Source organism: Vidua macroura, chromosome 19 (assembly GCF_024509145.1).
Source record: "Vidua macroura isolate BioBank_ID:100142 chromosome 19, ASM2450914v1, whole genome shotgun sequence".
NCBI lineage: Eukaryota > Metazoa > Chordata > Aves > Passeriformes > Viduidae > Vidua > Vidua macroura.
This window is the reverse complement of record NC_071589.1, coordinates 327,362-346,648: the sequence shown is the minus strand read 5'-3', so window position 1 is coordinate 346,648 and position 19,287 is coordinate 327,362. Positions and strand designations below refer to the sequence as shown.

General features: G+C 48.3%; 1 protein-coding gene across 1 annotated transcript in view; it reads right to left on the bottom strand.

The window, feature by feature from the left end:
* The window catches only part of LOC128816959 (heparan sulfate glucosamine 3-O-sulfotransferase 3B1-like), a 29,689-nt gene extending 21,244 nt beyond the window's left edge, over window positions 1–8,445 (bottom strand). Inside the window, exon 1 of the mRNA XM_053994986.1 lies at window positions 7,871–8,445. Coding sequence (XP_053850961.1) covers window positions 7,871–8,304 — 434 coding nt within the window. The 5' untranslated portion in view covers window positions 8,305–8,445. The remainder of the gene's footprint in view (window positions 1–7,870) is intronic.
* Window positions 8,446–19,287: the final 10,842 nt, after the last annotated feature.

Sequence of the window (19,287 nt, the reverse complement as noted above, 5' to 3'; positions counted from 1 at the left end):
CCACTCCGGGACCGAAGGGCTGGGACACACCTCCTGTTTACTCCAACACCTCCTGATTTCCTTCCAAGTCTAATACATCTTTAGAAAAACAAACCGAATGCAAGCCAAAGCTGCAGGCTTTGCCAGTTTTTAAAAAAATATTTCATAGCTCAGTGAAGAAGCAAAGCACTTTATTAGGAAGATGCTGGGGTTTCATCTTCCCCCTAGTGACAAGAGGATCCATGCTCTGAGCCTGCTCAGCCACCGCACCCCCTGGACCCCATTCCAAATCAAAAATACTACTGGAGCTTAACCCCAGTGCAATTGCCCTTTCACTAAATGAGCACTTTTCCAAAGATTTCCTTCGTCTCCCTGCACCATTCACCCACACTTGAAGTTTTAAGTTTTCAAGTTTCAAGACTTGCAAGTTTTAATGCAAGTTTGCGTTTGATAATCAAAAGAGGCTGAAAGCTTGGGGCTTTTAATATAAAGCTTGTCAAGAAGCTTTATTGAAGTTAATAATTGTAATGGATTTTGGTTTCTGTGGGGACTTTTTCTGCACAGTCACATGGATACACACTGAGGGTCTGATCTTGGAGCCCATCCCTAGGCAAAGTTCTGGACTGTGTTAGACACATTCATGTTTAGGGACCTGGTTCAGTCTCTGTCACCACATGCTGCTGAAGACTCATCTCCTCATCAAAGCCTTCCCACATGAAAAAGTGTATTTTTAAAGGGAATTAGTGTAGCAGAATACAGTCATACTCAGTACTGTTGGACCATGTTTGTGGCAATGCAGGATTTGGCCTGGTGTTCACTTTTAGGAAGGATCTATCAAATGCACACATCCACCTATAATATTGTACACTGGCATATAAAATGAAAGCCTGCACACAATAATTCTCCCTCTCTTCTGGAAGAGCTGCCTGCTGCAGTGACAGGAATGCAAAGTCTGTGCCAGTTCCAGGGAAAGGTTACAACTGCTCACTTTTATTACAAACCAGACACTTTGGTGTATTTGTAGAAATCCTCAGCAGTACCAGCAGAGAAGACTGGCCAAATTACAACTCCGACCTACGGAATTTTATCAGCACAACACTCACAGGAAGACCGGGACAAGGGAGGATGACACTCACCAGCACGGGGATAGCAAAGCCAGGCTCCCTGCATGTGTGAAACTTACAAGCCACATCGAGGGCAGGGTCAGCCACGCTGCTCTGCATCCCAGACAGGCTGCAAATTAAACTCTGGGTCAGACCTGCTGCCAAACAGAGCCATGACTCCCTTGATGCCAGGGCTAGGTCACACCAACCCTCTATAGAGATGTTCTTCCTCCCTCCCTTTTCTGCACAGAGAGAAGAAAACCAAACTGCTGTAGAAGCAGGCTAGTTCCAGGGCGTTTCCAAGGAGGTTAACACAGATGTAAAGCATTTAGCAGAACCTGGAATTATTTTTCTCTAAATAAAGTTTCCCTAGCTGCCACGTGGCAGGGCACTGCCATGGTCACGTATCTTGATGGAAAGATTTTAAAAATGGAAATATTCATTTACCAGAAATCAGTGTGATATCTGCTAGCAGCACCTGTACACCTGTTTTTCTCTAACATTCCCACCAACATCATCTGAAGTCCCAAACACCCAAGTTTCTGGTCTTATCTGAATGATTCCTGAGGCCACAGAGCCAGGAAGAAATGTCAGGCAGACAAGCAAGCCAGCTCTCAGAAGTCCCTCCTCACCTCTGGACCTGCCCTGTTCAACGGCACCACATGCTAAATCATCATCACTGAGTTAATGTCCTCCTCTTTCATGGCTATTCCTAAGAGGAAAACCACCACAGGGAATGCTCAAAGCCAGCGTGGCACCAGGAGAGATTGTCCCCACTGGATCACTTTTATGAATGGATTAAGGTACACCGCACATCCCAGCCAAGCAGACCCTGCTCTCCCTAGGTGGAGACAGAGGAACTGTGCTCCTGACCTCCATTTCTTCCCCTCATCTGACCCATGGCACAATATGATGCCCTTCCCCACTTGTCTCTGCACCCCTTCCTGCCACCTTCAGAGTGGGAACAACTCCCCGAAGGCGAAGTTACACCACCACAAACACCTGTCCTGAATTCACCCCACTTTTCCTCTGAGCCTGCTAATAAATCAATATGTTTCATCACAGGACCCCTTGTTTCCATTAAGAAAGCTAAGATAAGGTCCATTTACTCTGTTGCCTTCTGGCTGCTGCTGGGCTGAGCACCTTTAAAAAGTGCATGGTGTTTCTGGATAGCCAATTAAACACACAGCAAGCTGCTGAAAGACCTGGAATTGCCATGGTTAGGGCAAGCCCCAGTACAGTCATCAGCAGCAAGTCAGGACCCAGCACAGCACTTAGTCATTTCCCACAAACCAAGGAAGAAGCCTCTCCAGCCCATCCTCACACACCACATGGTGACAACAGGTAGTAGCTGATAGCCCCTGACCCACTAAATACACCACTGAGACAACATGCCCCACTGTTTGCTGTTCTTTGAACCCATATGTTACCCATCCCACATGGCCCTGGCCCTGAACCCATTGGTCACCCATGGTCATACCACCAGGAGATATGAATCCTATGCTGAACGATCACTAAATTAGACTTCTTCCTAGTTGGGATGAGTAAATAGCCCCAAACCCAGACTCAAGTGAACAGAGCAGCTCAGCAAGAGAGGCCTGAATACAGGACATGCGTATCATCAGGCAGATTGGAAATACAGCTCCAAAGAACAGCAGTTCGGGTAGAGTTTCTATAGCCACTGCACCCAGGGCTTGCTGGATGCTTTTAAAAACAAAGCCTTGCCTGGAAGTGCCTCGAGATATCCAACTCTCGGTCTGTGTTACAGACACCTGCCATGGCCCACTTGAAAAGAAAAAAGCAATAAATCCCAAACTCAGAGCCGAGCCCGTGGGTTTTCATTCCCATCATTTTCATGCCAAGGAGCACAATGCTCCCGGCAGGCCGCGGGGTCCTGTGCTAACATGATTAGCCAGGCAGATCCACCATCCGCATCCGTCACCCCCAACGCTTGGTCAACTTTGAAAAGTTCAGCAGCTCAACAGGTGAGGCCATGAAACCCGATCACAACAGACAATGTCATCCCCCCCAGCGTCGTGCTGGGAAGAACTCGTCACGTGCGTCATATCGGGCAACATGCTTGAAACAGAGCAGAGCACTGAAACCCCAGCAACACGAATAATCTTTGCCATCTGTTTGAACAACTCAACCCTCCTCAGATCTAAAGGAATGATCCCATGCAAACACAAGGGCCTTGCTGACTGATTATAGCAGCCCAGCCCTTCTTTTTGGGGGCGATTTTCCTCCCACGTTACACAGCAGCTCAGGACACGTCACAGGGAGCCGCTGCCACGGCCAAGGGGGCACTGAACCCCATGCACATTCTGAGGGGACCATTAAAAGTCCCCACTTGCTTAAGCACAACACAATGCAAGGTCAATAGTTGAGTTTTAATTTTTTTTTCACATCAAGAAAAGAAAATACCAAAATTGTTTGGCAAAACCTTCCCAGAGAACACAACTGTCCTTTAGGAGATGCTTGTTCTGAGCCAGTACAACTCACAGGAACGCAGTGGAGGAACCAGTCTTTGCTCAGACGCAGTCATTTGCACCCAAAGTCCAGTCGGGAGTATCAGGACTGTTCCCAAACTTTGTGGGGCCAGTAAACCATGTGACACTCAGTGGAAACCAACCACAGTTCTGTCTGTGCTGCTGGGTCCATGCATCACTGGGAAGGCAATTAAGCAGTAGGTATTAAACCTTCATTAAAGTGGAGATTATAGACAATGGCCAAACACAGGGGCAAAATCCTGCCTTGCTCAAGATTTGGATCATCAGGGCTTTCACCTCAAACTTTTAACCTTATACTTCCCTTGCTCACAGCCTGGCCGATGGCAAGCATCAGCTTGTACCCTCACATATTCCTTGGGGAAAAAAAAAGGAGGCTCATGGGGAAAAATAAAAAAAAAAAAAAAAGAAAGTTTCTCCCAATTCAGGAATTGCTTTCAAGCAGCACTTTGCACCCTAAAGTCCAAGCAATTTTGGAGTCTAACAAATGCATATTTGAAACAGTTTATCACACACCATCAGACCATAGGGCCTGATCCTGCTGATCCAAATCACCCAGTCTCAGCAAGGACAATGAATTAAAGCAACCTAGGAGTAGTGGGAAGACAAAGCACCAGCATTTTAAGAATTTTCCATAAGAGAAAAGAAGAAAAAAGGACAAGTGGTCTCCCTGGTGCACTGCTAGAGGCAGAGGAGCTCAGCCTAGTCCTGCTGTCACAGTTACAGCCGGCACTGCCACGGCACAGGGGTTCCTAGCAGAGAGCTACAGACTTGAAATATAAATCAGTGATGTTGAGTAGGGCTGACAACATCCAGCCCAAGGCAGGAGGGACTGTGTATTACAGCCCACTGGGCTGAAAATAATAATAAAAAAAGAAAAAACCCAAACCATGTAACAGTAATGACAATCATTTTTTTCTTACAATAATTATAGGACAACAGGCTTTCAAGTCCATAGGACATTTCAAAATGCATCATTGTTGAATCAAATGAAGAAAATCATAAAAGAAATTCAACAACTGATTTTCTAGGCTTGGAAGAAACACTTCATTCCTCCCACCAAGCTCTACAGCAAACCCCAAAGAGAGCAATGACATCCCTGAGGCTGCTCAGCCAGACACATGCACACAGGCTGTGGAGCTGAACTCCCTACTGCCACAAAGAGGGAACTTCTCTACTATCCAAAAATTCAATGCACTTCATAAAATTAGTTTCCAATAGTGGCTGGATCCCATTTCTCCTCTGTCATAATACATATTTTCACTAGAAGCAGTTAACATGCTGTATTCATTACAGGGCTGGGGGGGGGGGGAGGAGAAAACCTTGCAATATGCATACAGAAGTTATTTCCACCAAATTTTAGTTCTCTCACTATCAAAATAAAAGCATTTAATTTTTCCTGTCTCACCCCAGCTTTTCAGGAATGATACTCAGCACCACTTGATAGTGTTCTGCATTCCACACTACGGAACCAAACCAACAGATTTCATTTCACTTGACAAAAAAAATGGAGCAAGGAACAAGTTTGTGTTTCCTCCTTCTAAAGTTATTTTCAATAGCTGAAAACTTCAGGCAGAAATAAGTAGTTAAACAGGATTAATCACAATCACCTCCAAAAATAAGAATTCATCAAGCTAAAAAAGTAAATCTCATGCCCTTCCATCTTGAAAATCTGAAAAAGACTTTGGATGGCAGGAACAACTTAAACAAACAAACTCCTAACAAATACAAACAGATTTAGCCAATTAGCTAAAATACATTTCAAATGAGACATGGATCAAAAATTCTATCTTCATCTTTTCAAAGCCAGGCAATTGGATTTGCACTGCACTCTGGGTGCTGAGGACACAGTAACTCCCCCAGTTCCAAAGTTCAGTACATTTCAGCAAAAGCATCTGTAAAATAAAGACCAGGCTTGCCCAGCCCACTGCACGATGCTGACACCACACACCTTTTACAGCATCTTTAATCCAGCTGTACTGAAACACTAACAAGAAAATATAAACACATCTCCTTATTGATACTAAGATAATAAATTAAAACTTCATTAGGTCTGGGAGAAATAAACATGTTCTTGAGGAGTGCCGGGAATCCAAGATTCACGGAAGTCAGCAAGAGTTTGGAGTTACTACTCTATAGGATCTGACTTCTAATGACTAAATTTATAGGAACAAACTTCTGCATCTAATTCTGATTAAGTTAGAAGTAATGCACAATATATAACAACTTGTCTGCTGGTTTTCATCCTCCCCCAAGTATTTTGCATTATTTAGTCCCCTCTAATTGACCCAGGTCCCAGTCCCACAGACAGCCAGACACACTCCCATCTTCGGGGTGAATCACACACGACTGATTTCAAGACTTCCAGCATCTCTTGCTGTTTGAGAGCATCACCATTTAGACCTCAAGATTTGTCAGATCTCAACTAAAGCAGCCCTTTCACAAAGATACTAATGAAAAACTATGGTGCATTTGCAGGGACAGGGCCCACGCTGCTTAAAATTCAGCAGCTGATAAGATGAAGCTTTAGGAAGTTAAACACAATACCTGTTCTCCAAATTTAAAAATAATGTGTATCCTTTAAATATTGGCTTTCACCCACTACATCTGGGATAACAGATGAATTCAATCATAAGCATTATTCTCTCCTTCTCCCTTTCCACCTCCGACTTGTAAAAGATTAATCAACCATTTTATGGTCTAATTTAGGTGCCTAATTAAAAACAGAGTTCAACACGTACAACACCATTTTGCTGATAAATCCTGACAGGTTTTCTGTTCTGTTATATGCAAGTTCTCCTTCAAAATGTGAAATTTTTAAACTCAGCTGAATTTACAAAGGCTTCATTTCAGCTGCTGTGGGACAACACGCTACAGCCTCCACCGAGATGACAGAATTTCCTAAAACAAAACGGGTTTCAAAAATTACTTCCTCCTCACCAGATCTTATCGTGCACTCATTTCACTAACTGCTGAGGGATGGCAACATTAAAAAAGAAGAGACATAAACCTAATTGGACTTGCCGGGTGGGAGTTTCAAGACTACAAAGAGGTTACAATTCGTAACCTCACAGCTCCCATTTAGCTTCAAAGTTTCCATCTCGGCTTCTTCAGCATTCCTGTAAACACTCAGTAGAAAGGCATATTCAAAATACTCCTGATAAAGGAACTTTAATCGGAAAAGGGTGAGAAAGGCATCGAAACGGGGCTCGCCCCTCGATCGGTGTCCGATCGCGCTTCTCCTCCGCACCCACTGCCGCCCGCTCCGCCGAGCCCACCCGCACACAGACATCCCGGACCGGGCTGCTCCTCGCAAAATCCCTTACAACCACATCCATCCTTACAGGATACAAACCAGAAATGTATCATTTTCTCCCAGTGCAAAGGGTTCATCCCGTTCCCGATGCGCCCGTTACCCGCTACACCCCACACCGCTCCCGCAGTCCAGCGCCGGGCTTGCGATCGCGACCTCGGGCAATCGATCAGCTCCAGAGACGATTACGGGGAAGGAGAAAGTTAACGGAGACTGAACGCAGGCAGCGAGTGAGGAAGTTTTATCTGGAACGTGGAGCTGCCGCCTGCCAGTCCGAGGCAGCGCTCCCGGAACGGGTCAAACCCCCTCCAAACGTGCACAAAAAAAATCCCAAACCGGTAAATCCTCCTCACCTCGCCTCCCCCACTCAAAAAAAGGGAAAAAGAGAAAACGGTTCAAATCCCACCCCAATGGATTAAAAAAAAAAAAAAAAAAAACAACCACAACCAAAAAAAAAAAAAAAAAAAACAAAAAAAAAACCTAAACGGGTCAAAAACCCCGCAAACACGCGGTCGCTGAGCGCAGCGTCCGCCAGCCCGTGCAGACCCGGGAGACACACCAGTCATCCCTCAGCAACACCCAGAGCTGGAGGAAAAGTACGCTCCCGCAAAAGACCTGGAAGTACAGCGGAATAACAGTGTTTAAAAATATTAAATTAATATTTAGCCTTCATATCAAAATTAAATACGGTTTGGTTCGCGGAAAACCTGCAGACGCCCCGCCGCCGCCTGGGCTAACGGGGACCACAAGTTGCGCTCTGGGTTTATTATATTTTTAGGGGTTGTTTTTTCGGGGTAAAGCATTTAGCGGAACATTTACTCTTCGCCCCGGGCGCTCCCCAAACTGCTCCGAAGCCCGGGGCGGCCGCATCCCCGCACCGTGGCGGCGAGCGCAGGACGGCTGGGACCGCGCTCAGCCGCGTCCCGCCGCGGGGCCGCTGCCCGCCGCGGCCCGCCCCGTACCTGTACCTGTACCAGGCGAGTCCCCGCTCGTAGTTGCGGTCGAAGAAGTGGGGCTCGGCACCGACGGCGCGCACGTCGGGGTGCACCCGCAGGAACTCCAGCAGCGCCCGCGTCCCGCCCTTCTTCACGCCGATGATGATGGCCTGCGGCAGCCGCTTGGTACCGGAGCCGTTGAAGAAGCTGGAGATGGGGCTGCCGGCGTCGGGCGCTGCCCGCTGCTCCTCCAGGCTGCTCTCCTCGCCCGGCTCTCCCGGCAGCAGCGGCGGGGCGGCGCGGGACGGCGCGGGTGAACCGCGGATCGTCAGCCCGGCGCAGGAGCCGGCGCACGAGTAGAACATATAGAGCCAGAGGAAGAGCATGATGAAGAGCAGCAGCAGCCTCCGCCTCAGCGGCGGCAGCGCCACGGGGACATCGAGGCAGCGGTTCAAGCGCTGCCCCATGTGCCCGCGGGCGCAGCGGGATGCATGGCTGGAGCCCGCCCGGCTCGGCTCAGCTCTGCCCGGCGCCTCATGGGCACCCGCGGAGCCTCAGCGGAGCCTCAGCACGGCCGCATCGCCGCCGCCGCCGCCCGGCCCGCTCCGCGCCGCTCCCGCCGTCAGCGCAGGCAGAGCGGCGGGGGCGGGGCGCGGGCCCAGCACGGGCCGCGCTCCCAGCCAATCACAGCCGCGGGTTCTCGCATAATGAGGAGGGGCGGGGCGAGGGGAGCGGAGGGCGCGCTGATTGGCTGGTGGCAGGAGGGTCGTGGCGAGTCGCCGCGGGCCCGCTCGGCAGCGCCGGGGCGGCTCCCGTGGCGCTCCGTGCGCCGGGCGCTCACGTCCCGGCTGGGATCTCCCGTGCCTTGTCCCCCCACGGCGGCAGGAAATCGCCAGCTGGGGGCCAGGCACTGGGGGCATCGTGGTGTTGGGGGCATCTCATTTTTTTTTTTTTTTCTCCTTATCCCCAAATACGTGGATAGCAAGGTTTCCAGGGAGACTCTATTGTGGTCTTTCAGTATCTAAGTGGAGATTATAAAAAAGGTGGGGACAGACCTTTTAGCACAGTCAAGGGATAATGGTTTTAAACTGACAGAGGGCAGGGTTAGATTAGATATTAGAGAGAATTTTTTTTACAATGAGGGTGATAGAACACTGTCTGAGGCTGCCCAAAAAAGCTGTGGATGGCCCATCCTTGGAAACATTCAAGACAAGGGTGGACAGGGCTTGGAGCAACCTGGTCTAGTGGAAGGTGTCTGTGCCTATGGCAGGGGGCTGGACTATATCACCTTTAATGGTCCCTTCCGACCCAAGCTGTTCTGTGACACTATGATTTGCCTGTATTGTTGATGAGTTGGCTTTTCAATCAGCTGCACCTTCTGTCATGCTGTATTTTCTGAAATCTCTGCCCGTAAAAATTCCTGGTGAGATTTGCCACAGTCCACATTATGGGAGTAACACACAGAAACCAAACCCAACACAACGGGTCCTGAAAGGCAAACTAAGAGAATCTGTCTGAGGAGATCCTTCCCACAATACCATTAGCTGTGGGACCCTCCTTTCCAGGACCAGGTGGCTCCAGCGTTCTCTTGGGATGGGGATTTTGCACGTTCCATGGAAGTGCTTTAGCCAGTATTCTCCCAGAAATCACATAACTTACAGCTCCAATGCATTTGGGCAGCTTTTCTATCCTGTTTTTATTAAAAGATGCATAAATGTTTTTACAGAATTTGCTGCTTTCAGAGCACTTTTGCTTTGAAAGTGAGGTTTTGCTGAAACCTCTTTATTTTTTTTTTAATTTTCCCCCAAACTAGAGGATAATCTTTTCACCATGAAGAGCCTTAATTCTGTGTGTCAGAAGCAACAGCATTTTCCTGACTTATTCATGTATCAACTGTATATCAATCCCTAAACTGGTACGCAAAAGTGAACTGTTTCCATCACACTGGCTGCGTTGTGAGAATCTTGTAAAATAACCTGAAACTACAAACTGGAGTTTACAAACTAATGAAACCAAGCAGATTGAAGAGGGGAAATAAGACCCTGAGAGGTGAATGACTTCTCTAAAAGCTGCTCAGCGGCTTAACACAGAGCTTGGGCCACCCAAATCTCCATCAGTACCAGTGTCACTCATCTCTGTTCTTCCCAGGACCACGTATTTGCAAAGTAGATTTTGGGATGACGTAAGGATGACATTTGTACTTCAACTACAGAGTCAACAGCAAAGAATTCCAATGTTTCTTTGCTATCAGATAAAATAGGTGGCACTGCTGGGCTCTGTGGTGTGAAGGGTGATCCCAAACCAAGCAGAGAGAGATGGAGGTGCCAAGCTGCGGCAGGAGGAAGGAGGAATTGCTTTCCAGTTTCCCTGTGTGCTGGCAAAGCTCTGCCAGCTGGCCCAGATGGGTAATTGTGAAGAGAATTAAAGAGGACAGTTCCTGGCAATGCATGAATCACAGCTGTGGGCAGCAATCGTTCCATGCATGCCTCTCCTGCACCCAGGTTTACTCACCTCTGCACTTGGTGTTTTGTACAATTCCAAACAGAAAATCTGCTGCTTCCACACATGGGTTGCTCCACTGCATGTTCCTACGCCCATGAGCTAACAGGGAAACCCTTCAGATGGAATAATTCTTGTTCTTTACATCCACTAGCATCAGCCAGGATAAGTGTCACAGAAAGTTTGGTTTAAGCTTTTAATATTTGTCAGCTGTAGCTTGTAAAAGTTGGATTGGCTTTTTAAGAAAAATAGCCCCAAGAGAGGTTTTAGTGGAATTGTATCTTCAACAGTTGGATGTCAGGAGTTTTCCCCTTGGGAATGGCAAATGGGTAAGTGATCAGAAACAACATCCATGTAGAGGTACGTCAGGAGGAGGGCTGGGCTCTCCCTGGAGCACAGAGTTTGGGTGAGAGAAGTTTTGACCACTGGGCTGGGAACCAATTGTGGCTCCATCCTCCAGACTGACCCACTAGCAGCAGCAGGAGCCCGCACAGCTGCTTGGCAGAACACAGGTCGCCTCCATTCCTGCTGCCATCTCAAGAGCAGGGCTCCAGCTGGGCTCAACACTTGCTCTTGGCTCCTGGAATTTGCTTAACATGCTCCAGGCAGCAGTTGTGACAGAAGCATGTGTGCTGTGGCCAAGGATGGGGGCATAGGGCAAGAAAAATTTTGAAGAAACAGTGTTGGAAACAACCAGAAATGCCTAGTCTGGGCGCAACCAGAAATGCACAGCTGGGTTTGCTCCGTGCCCTAGAATCAGACCAGTGGTTGTATTGCTGGCTGGTTAATCAATAACTAATTGAGCTGCTCTTCAGAGATCTGCAGAAACAAGCCCTGATGGGGTGATAAATAGGTGCAGACACCCAAAATCAAGTCACTGTGCTCTTGGTCCAGACAGGATGCAGTTTTCCTGACATGGTTAAAGTTCTGTTTTGAGAAAAGTAATTAACCATTTCATGATGCTAATCAAGTGCATGCTCATGGGAAAATGAGTTACTCTAGAGCGTGTAACCCTAGAGTGCTCTGCTGTACAGTGACTTGGCCAGATAGGAGGTGACCAGCCAACACCACCCCCTTTTTGGGAATATAAAGCACCCAGAACACTGAGGTGCAGGGCTTTGGTGTGAGACTTGTACGTTCCTCGTCCATCCACATGTATCTATAATGGGATTTTGTCCTTATTGCAGTACTCTGAGATGTTCCCCAGTCACAGAACCATCTCAGCCCTCTCCCCCTTGCAGGGTCCAGGAAGAGAAGTCCTGCACTTCTTTATTCCACTTTTTCCCACCCTAGGAAATCCTCCCTGTGCCTCTTCCACACATGTCCTCTGCAAAGCACCCTGTGCTGTTCCAGAGCACACAGTAGCTGAGGATCATTGAGGGATAAATCTTGTGGGTCTGCCAACAGCCTTCTCTCCACCATTGCACACATTTGCTGGACTTGTCCTAACATCACAATAGTGAGGTAAGAGCTGGGGGAAAGGCAGGAGGACATTTGGGATTTTGTCCTGAAAAACACATGTGCTTTAACCCATAGAGGCGCAGCTTGCAGTGAGTGTTCTTGGATCAGGATTGCCAGGCCAGCAGGCAGTGGCCATCCCAGCTGGGGGAGACAGGCCATGAGGTGACTGTGGGTACCATCACTGGGACTCAAAACTCAGCCACTGGCAAGACAAGTGCCCAGGGCTTTGTGCAACCTCTCTGCACCCAAGTCCAAGTGCCATATAATGCCTTAGAGCCCTCAGCTGTGGCTTCATAACCCCACCACTGACCAGGGACATCCCAGGAACATCCTAGGGAGACCCCAGGGACATCGTTGCCTCTCACAGTGTCCCGCTGCATTGTCCTGGGCATGCTCCCACCAGGGCCACGGGCAGCACTGCTGTACAGATGTAAGAGATCTTGTTTCTCTTAACCTGAAACCATTTCCTTTTCCCCACTGCCCTCCCTCCCCTTGCCCCCTAATTCATCCCTGGGGTTTTAATATCTATTTCTCCAAGTGCCATAAGCCAAATTTACTGCTAACATAACTGCACTGACTTCAATGGAGCAGAGCATTTAGGGTGCTCCAAGGAGGCGTAAGTAGGAGTGATGTGATGGAATTGAGTAAAGGAAAATATAGTCTGACTGTCAAGAAGAGTTTCCTACCAGTGAAATCTATAGACTGTGGAAGTTTCCCATGGGAATGAGCAGAAACCAAGATGCTGAAGTCATTTTAAACCAGCACAAGAGAATAGGAAATCAGCCCGGTAACTGGCCAGAAGGAAAGGAGGGATGACATCATGCTACTTCTCCGTCTCTAATTTCTGTGGCTGCATTGCTTTGTCCATGAAATTATCTTAACACAACTGGATTTCTCCTTCTTTTGGGAGATACGATGGCCCTTGCTGCTTTGGAGAAGTTTCAGTTCATCTGCCCTGGGTTAAATTCTGCCCTGGATTAAAGCAATAACCACTGCAGCCCCCATTAGTCTTTATCTTATTTCTGCTGCTTGCAAACCCCTTCTGGGGTCTTCTCAGGCTTCTTCCCTGACTTACCTGAGCTTCTGGCTCCAATCCTGTACTTATTGAGCTTTAGAGAGTGAACCAGCCATTGGGAATAGTGGGAGGGCTCATCCAGGCCAGCAGTGCCATGTGGGGCTATGGAAGGTACCAGACATGCAGCTGTAACTCCATGCTGCGGCCAAGCAGGAGAGACCCCACGGATGGAAATTTTCCTGCCTTCAGGGATTCTTCAGGTAGATTCCTTGTAGGTAATTCGTTGGAAAATCATCAAGGAATGATTTTCATCACTACATATTTCGATCATTATATATTTTCATCATTCTGTATTTTCATCATAAAGGAATAATTTTCATCAAGGCACATAGGGAAACGCTGCTTTCCCTGGTGACCTCTGGCTCTGGTAGCCCCTGCCTGCCTAATTTGGGCTCCATGGATAAAACCAGGGCTGCAGATGCAGTGGCTGTGCCCTACTACCACCCAGTGGCTCTGGCAATCTCTTGCCCACAGAACTTCCTAATGTATTTATGAATGACTTAACATTTGCTCACTGCCTCAGCAAAGCTCTAGTGCGAGCAACCTCCTACCTCACACAGTTCCCAGATAATTACAGATTAGAACCGGCTAATTTTTATTTTTGTAAAGCTGTCAGAGATCTATGTTTGTTATTATTGTCTCCTAGGTTGCCAGTTGCATAAATACATATGTAAAACCCCCTTTGATCTCTAAGTATAATGACACAGATTTATCAAATGTTTGCCTTTTTCTGTCTCTTTGAAAAGGCTGATTTATGGAGTGCAGTCCCTACCTCCCTTCCTCTCTTGAAATATGAAGTGTTTGTGATTGGCCAAGGTAATATTTAATATCCTGCCAAGAATCCTTTGCACTTCCTAACAAATGAACTACAACCTAACCAAATGGTTCACATCTGTTTAGGCTCTTCTTTTTAACTAAACAAATTAGCATTAGAATACCTGGGAGGAACACAAGGTCCCCTTCTAGATGACAGAACACAGACAATTATTAGCAAGGGAATAACTGTACTGAAAGGAGCAGGCATGGACCTAGCAGATGTTTTCACATCTCCTGTAGTGTCCATGAATGACCTGCACCACAGTGGACACACTGCCACAGCCTTTTGAAGTGGGTGAAGAATCCATTCACAGTCGCCTTCTGAATGAAATTAAAGGCACCAGCCCCAGTGAGTTAAATGTTCCATTTTAACCACTTCCAGCAAAGACAGGTTTTGCTGGGGGGGGTGGTTTCCCCCATAAATGGCTAAAATAAAGAGCATCACCCCACTCCTCCCCACCCACAGACTCAGGATACTCAGGAGGCAACAGCTCTGGTTTTATTTCTGTTTTCACTAGTGCTTTCTCACTCCAAGAGCATCAAACCACCCAGCCTCATCACCCTTCCTCGCTGGAAAAGAAGGTGTGATGGGTTATTTGGGGTTTAGGAGAACACAAGACACAAATTAATATCTGCAAAGTACAGTTGGGATTATTACAGCCTCCTACAGTCTGCACATGGGCAATTACAAGTTCACGCCCCTCCAACCACACGGTGCCTTTCAAGCACCCTTATTCCCACTGTGGTCCCAAACACCTTTTAATCAGAGGTTCAGGAGAGGCTCTGGGGAGGAGGCGGGACAGGACGGGGTGAGACACGCTCTCCACTGTGCACTCAGTTAATTGGATTCATCGCTGGAGGAGGTAGCCAAAGGAAACACATGTGTTACTAGGGCTAACACTTAGCTTTTATTGTAAATGTTTTGAAAAAGAAAACACTCTAAAGCTTCACAGAGATATTGCTATTAATATATCATCCAAATAACAAGTGATTAAAACCAACAACAGCTACTATGAAAATGTGGCTTTGCAGCAGTGGACCGCATGGGATGCAGCCGGGAAAATCATTATGAGCAGACCAGCGGGGTGCAATTATAAATAAAAACAGCTCTGCAAAGACTACAAAAGCAGCAATAATCAGTCTGGTCTGTGGTTTAGTGAGGGCTACAGACATTACGGAAGGTGCTATTTATTACCAGAGCCAGGGACACCGCTGGATGAAGGGATGCAACTTCGGGAGAAGTCAACAGAGGGAGTTCCCGCCACCGCGGCCAAGCGAGACTCGGCCCGCACATCCCGGCAGCCGCCGGAGCAATCCCCGTCCCTCTGCCCCTCTGTCCGTCTGTCCCTCTGTCCGTCTGTCCAGCGCGGCTCTCCTGCAGTCCCCACTGCGAGAAAGGCACACAAGCGGCGGGCGGCTCTGGACCGTCTCCAGAGCTCTGAGCTCTGTAGTCCGCCGGCTCATTGTCATGGCTCCAGAGACAGACGGCACCAAGGCTCAGGTCTGCAGGTCCCTCGTTCAGCTGCACTTCTTCCAGCCTGATGGCTCCTCACCTCACCCACGGGGACCTCCCAGACACCCCAAGGAGCAATCCCTGCAGGCAGCCCAGCGATGCTGCTCCCGGCAGGAGCGTGGGACACAGTGCTGGCTGACTCCTGGGGACCAGACCTGCCAGCAGCAGTTACACCACAGAGGACAGACTCCCTCCCACCCTAAAACAGAAGCATTTGTCAGTTGGCAGCCCTGGAGGCACTGCCTGGCCTGGCCAAGGTCCATGGGGTCCCACGGCAGGGGGGCCGACCCACACCCTGTGCAGAGCTCTGAGCAGCATAGGGAAGAGATGGCATGGGAACATCTGCCTGCAGATGCTTCCACTACACTCTTCTCAATCCTCATTTTTGAAGTGAGGAGGGTTAATCAGCCTCACTCCCAACATATTGACAGCTCCTGCCAGTCCTTGCTCCTGTTGAAAACCAAGCGCAATGCAACAACCAGGCCAGAGCAATCAGATGAGGGAGAAGAGACCTAAATAATATTCCTTCTCTGCTGCTGGGTGACTATGTGGTCCCAGCCATCCTGCTCACCCCTGGCATGCCTGAATTTCCCTTTGGTGCTGCTGGGCGTGGTTCAGTGCAGGGATGGCTTTGGCAGCTCTGCAGAATAAATATCCATCCAAACCTTGGAATTCAGCTGATAAACTCAGGCTGCTCCTTTCCCCAGTCTGGATGCTGTCCAGCAGCTTCCCTGGAAGCTCTGCGGAAATGCCTTAATTACTTTATTTGCATCTCGGTTTCAATTTTAATTTGATACAGTGTCTCTTATCCATGACAAAAAAGAAAAAAAAACAAACCACACACACATACAAAAAAAACCCACCCAACCGAAAACAAAACAAAACAACAAAAACAACACAAAAAAAAAAAAACAAAAAAAAAAAAAAAAACAAAAAAAACCCCAAACACCTCCCAGCCTTTCTCAGCAGCAAAAATCTTGATCTTTCTCCTTGGTCAAAAAACCAAAAGATGCGTCTCTGGGCCAGACACTTCTTTGCAAATGAGCTCTGAGTGCCGTGTGTCCAATCCTGAACCTGAAGAAGTTCAGTGCTGGAGCTCGTCCTGCCATGCTGGGAGATTCCCCGGCAGCATGGTCTGGTCTCTGTGTATCCTACCCGCAGGTATGATTCTTTCCTGCTTCTCCCTGTTTGCTTTATGGGTGAGGAAGACAGGCAAGATGTCCCCGGTCATCCCAGTTAGGGACAGTTTGGTCAGTGTGGGAGATCAGATCGCTGCTGTTTCCAAACCCCCAGGGCAATTCCCCAAAGTCTGCATTTCCCTTGAAGAACAGAGAGTCTAGCTACAACCACAGTTTTGAGGGGCACAGGCAACGTGCATTACAGAACACATTCCATGAAAAAAATGTATGAAAAGGAATCTGTAATTACAATAGAAAGTGTTAAAAAGGGGAGCAGGGGCAGAAAGGACCATGGGATGCATCTGGGACAGCAAAACCAGGGGAAAAACCTCAACTGCCAAATAGCCCCGGTCGTGAGGGCTGCCCACACTTTGGAGACACATGGAAACTTCTCTTTGGGTATCCCACTCACTCAGTGGGCAAGACTGAGTCAGGTGTCCTACAAAAATGAGAATACAGGCATGAATTTAGAGCTGTTCCAGCACTAGTGGTGAGGGTCAGGCACCCTCCTTTCTAGCACCTTTTTCTGAGTCCTTGTGCCCTCCCAAAGCACATGCAGCAGCCATGCAGCCAAAACCATGGCAGCAGCTCCTCACCAGCTCCCCAGTACAGTCCATGCCCACCACATGCACAGCATCTCTTAGGAAGGGTCAGCAATGCTCAAACAAGCATTTGGGAGCCACAGCCTTTCAGGCACCGGGAAAAACACCCAGCACCTTCCCAGAATGGTTTCATGCGCCAACCTGAGCCCGCTGCCAAATCGTCAGTTCTCGCTCCAAGACCTGGGGGTGCCAGAACTGGTTAGGAACAGTAGAAAACATCTCCACATTGTGGGAAAACAGCTTGTTTTGCCAACTCTGTTCTGTGAAACACATGAACTGTACTTTTTCGAAATACTGGAAAGCAGCCCGAGGTGCTGACCCAGGCTGGAAAATCTTCAGCGCAAACAGGTAAAGTCTGGAAGCAGAAAAGCAGAGGTGACGGACGATGGTGTCAGACTCTTCAGTAGAGCCCAGTGCAGCACAAGGAGCAGTGGCCAAAAACTAAGACACAAGAAGTTCCACTTCAACATGAGAAAGAACTTACTTCCAGTGAGGGTGGCAGAGCACTAGAATTCCCAGGGAAGGTGTGGAGTCTCTGTATCTGGAGACATTCCAATCCCACCTGGACATGTTTCTGTGTCAACTGCTCTGGTTGACTCTGCCTTGGCAGGGCATTGGATAAGATCATCTCCAGAGGTCCCTTCCAACCCCAGCTATTGTGGGATTCTGTGAACAGAAGGGTTCAGAAGGCAGCTCTGAAGCTCACTAGACCTCCTGCTGGAGCACTAGAAGCCTTTTTCAGACTAAAAAACTTCGAGGGAATCATCCAGAAGGGTACAGTCTGAGGGATCTCAGGAAGAAAGGTCATCACTGATGACACTTCTGGACTCCCAACACAGTTGTGGCCTTTGACTTCAAATTAACCCCATGCTGTTTGGGAGATGATGAACATTAGAAGCAGACTCTGACTTCTCCTGGGCGAGGCCAAGTACTGGACACATACCCCTGGGGGACAAGCCCTGCCCTGCAGCACTGACCTTGCCATGATGGGAAGAAGGAATTGCAGCACCAAGAGGCAAATAATTGACTCAAGGTCCCATGGACAGTACAAGTGGCACCCTGCATCCCATGAGCCCTCACCAGGACTGGCTCTTGGCCTGGTTAAGAAATTCCATGACTCAAAATGCCATTGGGGACAGCCTGCAATGGACCATATAGAATTACCACCTCCAGCAAAGCTGCTTGCAGGAAACAGTGCTGATATCTCTGTTTTAATAGCAAAGTGTTCTGTAAACACCCTGCATTTCCAAGGAAGAGGGAATATCTAATCATCTCTGGAGAGCAAGCAGCTCTCCAGAGCTTTCTATCTGTAATGATGATTTCTAACAGTATCACTGTTTCCATTCCTACTCTCCTGGGACTGTCAGAATTGAAAAGGACATGTGTTTTGTGTAAGCCTTGAAATGCCATGGCCTGGCTGAATGGGAAATGCTGCTGGAGCCAGGAGAGTGTGAATGTGTGACTCTGCTGGGGCAGATTATTTTGGAGATTGATACAGGAAGTGAGAAAAAAAAGCCCAGTGGGGGAAATGAGAAGGAAAAGTGCTGTGAGCACAGAGATTAGGTTTCTTCACTCATGCTGGAACAAAGAGCAGAGCGTTTTGTTCCATCAACTGCCTACCGTGCTGGGATGCCTGCTGTGCTGGGATGCCTCCCTGGCAGGGGTACCAGGATGCCTGCTCTGCTGGGGTACCACACACAGCTCACACAAGGCCTGGGGCTCCTTGTGAACCTGAGAGCTCAGGGCAACTCCCAATCACACAGCTCTGCTCCGCACACCACCCTGCCAGGCCAGTGCTCTGCTCCGTGATCTGCTGAACGTCAGGGCAAAGGAGAGAGGAGGGGACCCAGTCTCCCTGCAACTCCTCAAAGCCTTACCCAGCACTCACCTTGCAGGGCTGTTCAGAACAATGGGTGTGGGCTGACAGAGACATGAGTTGTTCCCTCCTCCAACAAGAAGCATCTCCATCCCTATTTTACAGCTGGAGTTCATTTCTTCTACAGAGATCTGGAAAGAATGAAAATCTCCTGAGCCTCAGGGCTACTGTTTTATCTACAAAACCACACAAAAGATTTAAAGTCCAAACAGACAAAACCCAGCTTCATCCTCTTGAGTCACTGGTTCAGATTCCTCCATGAGCTTCAGTGCAGGCTTCCGGCAATGCAGAGTTGCCTCCTGTGACAGTAACACCAAGATGGGACCCTCTCAGCTACCAGCAGACCAAGGGCTAGGAGGGATACAGCACACCACTGCTATTTTTTTTTACTACCACATAAAGAACAGGTATTCCATGCTTGGGGGTCGGA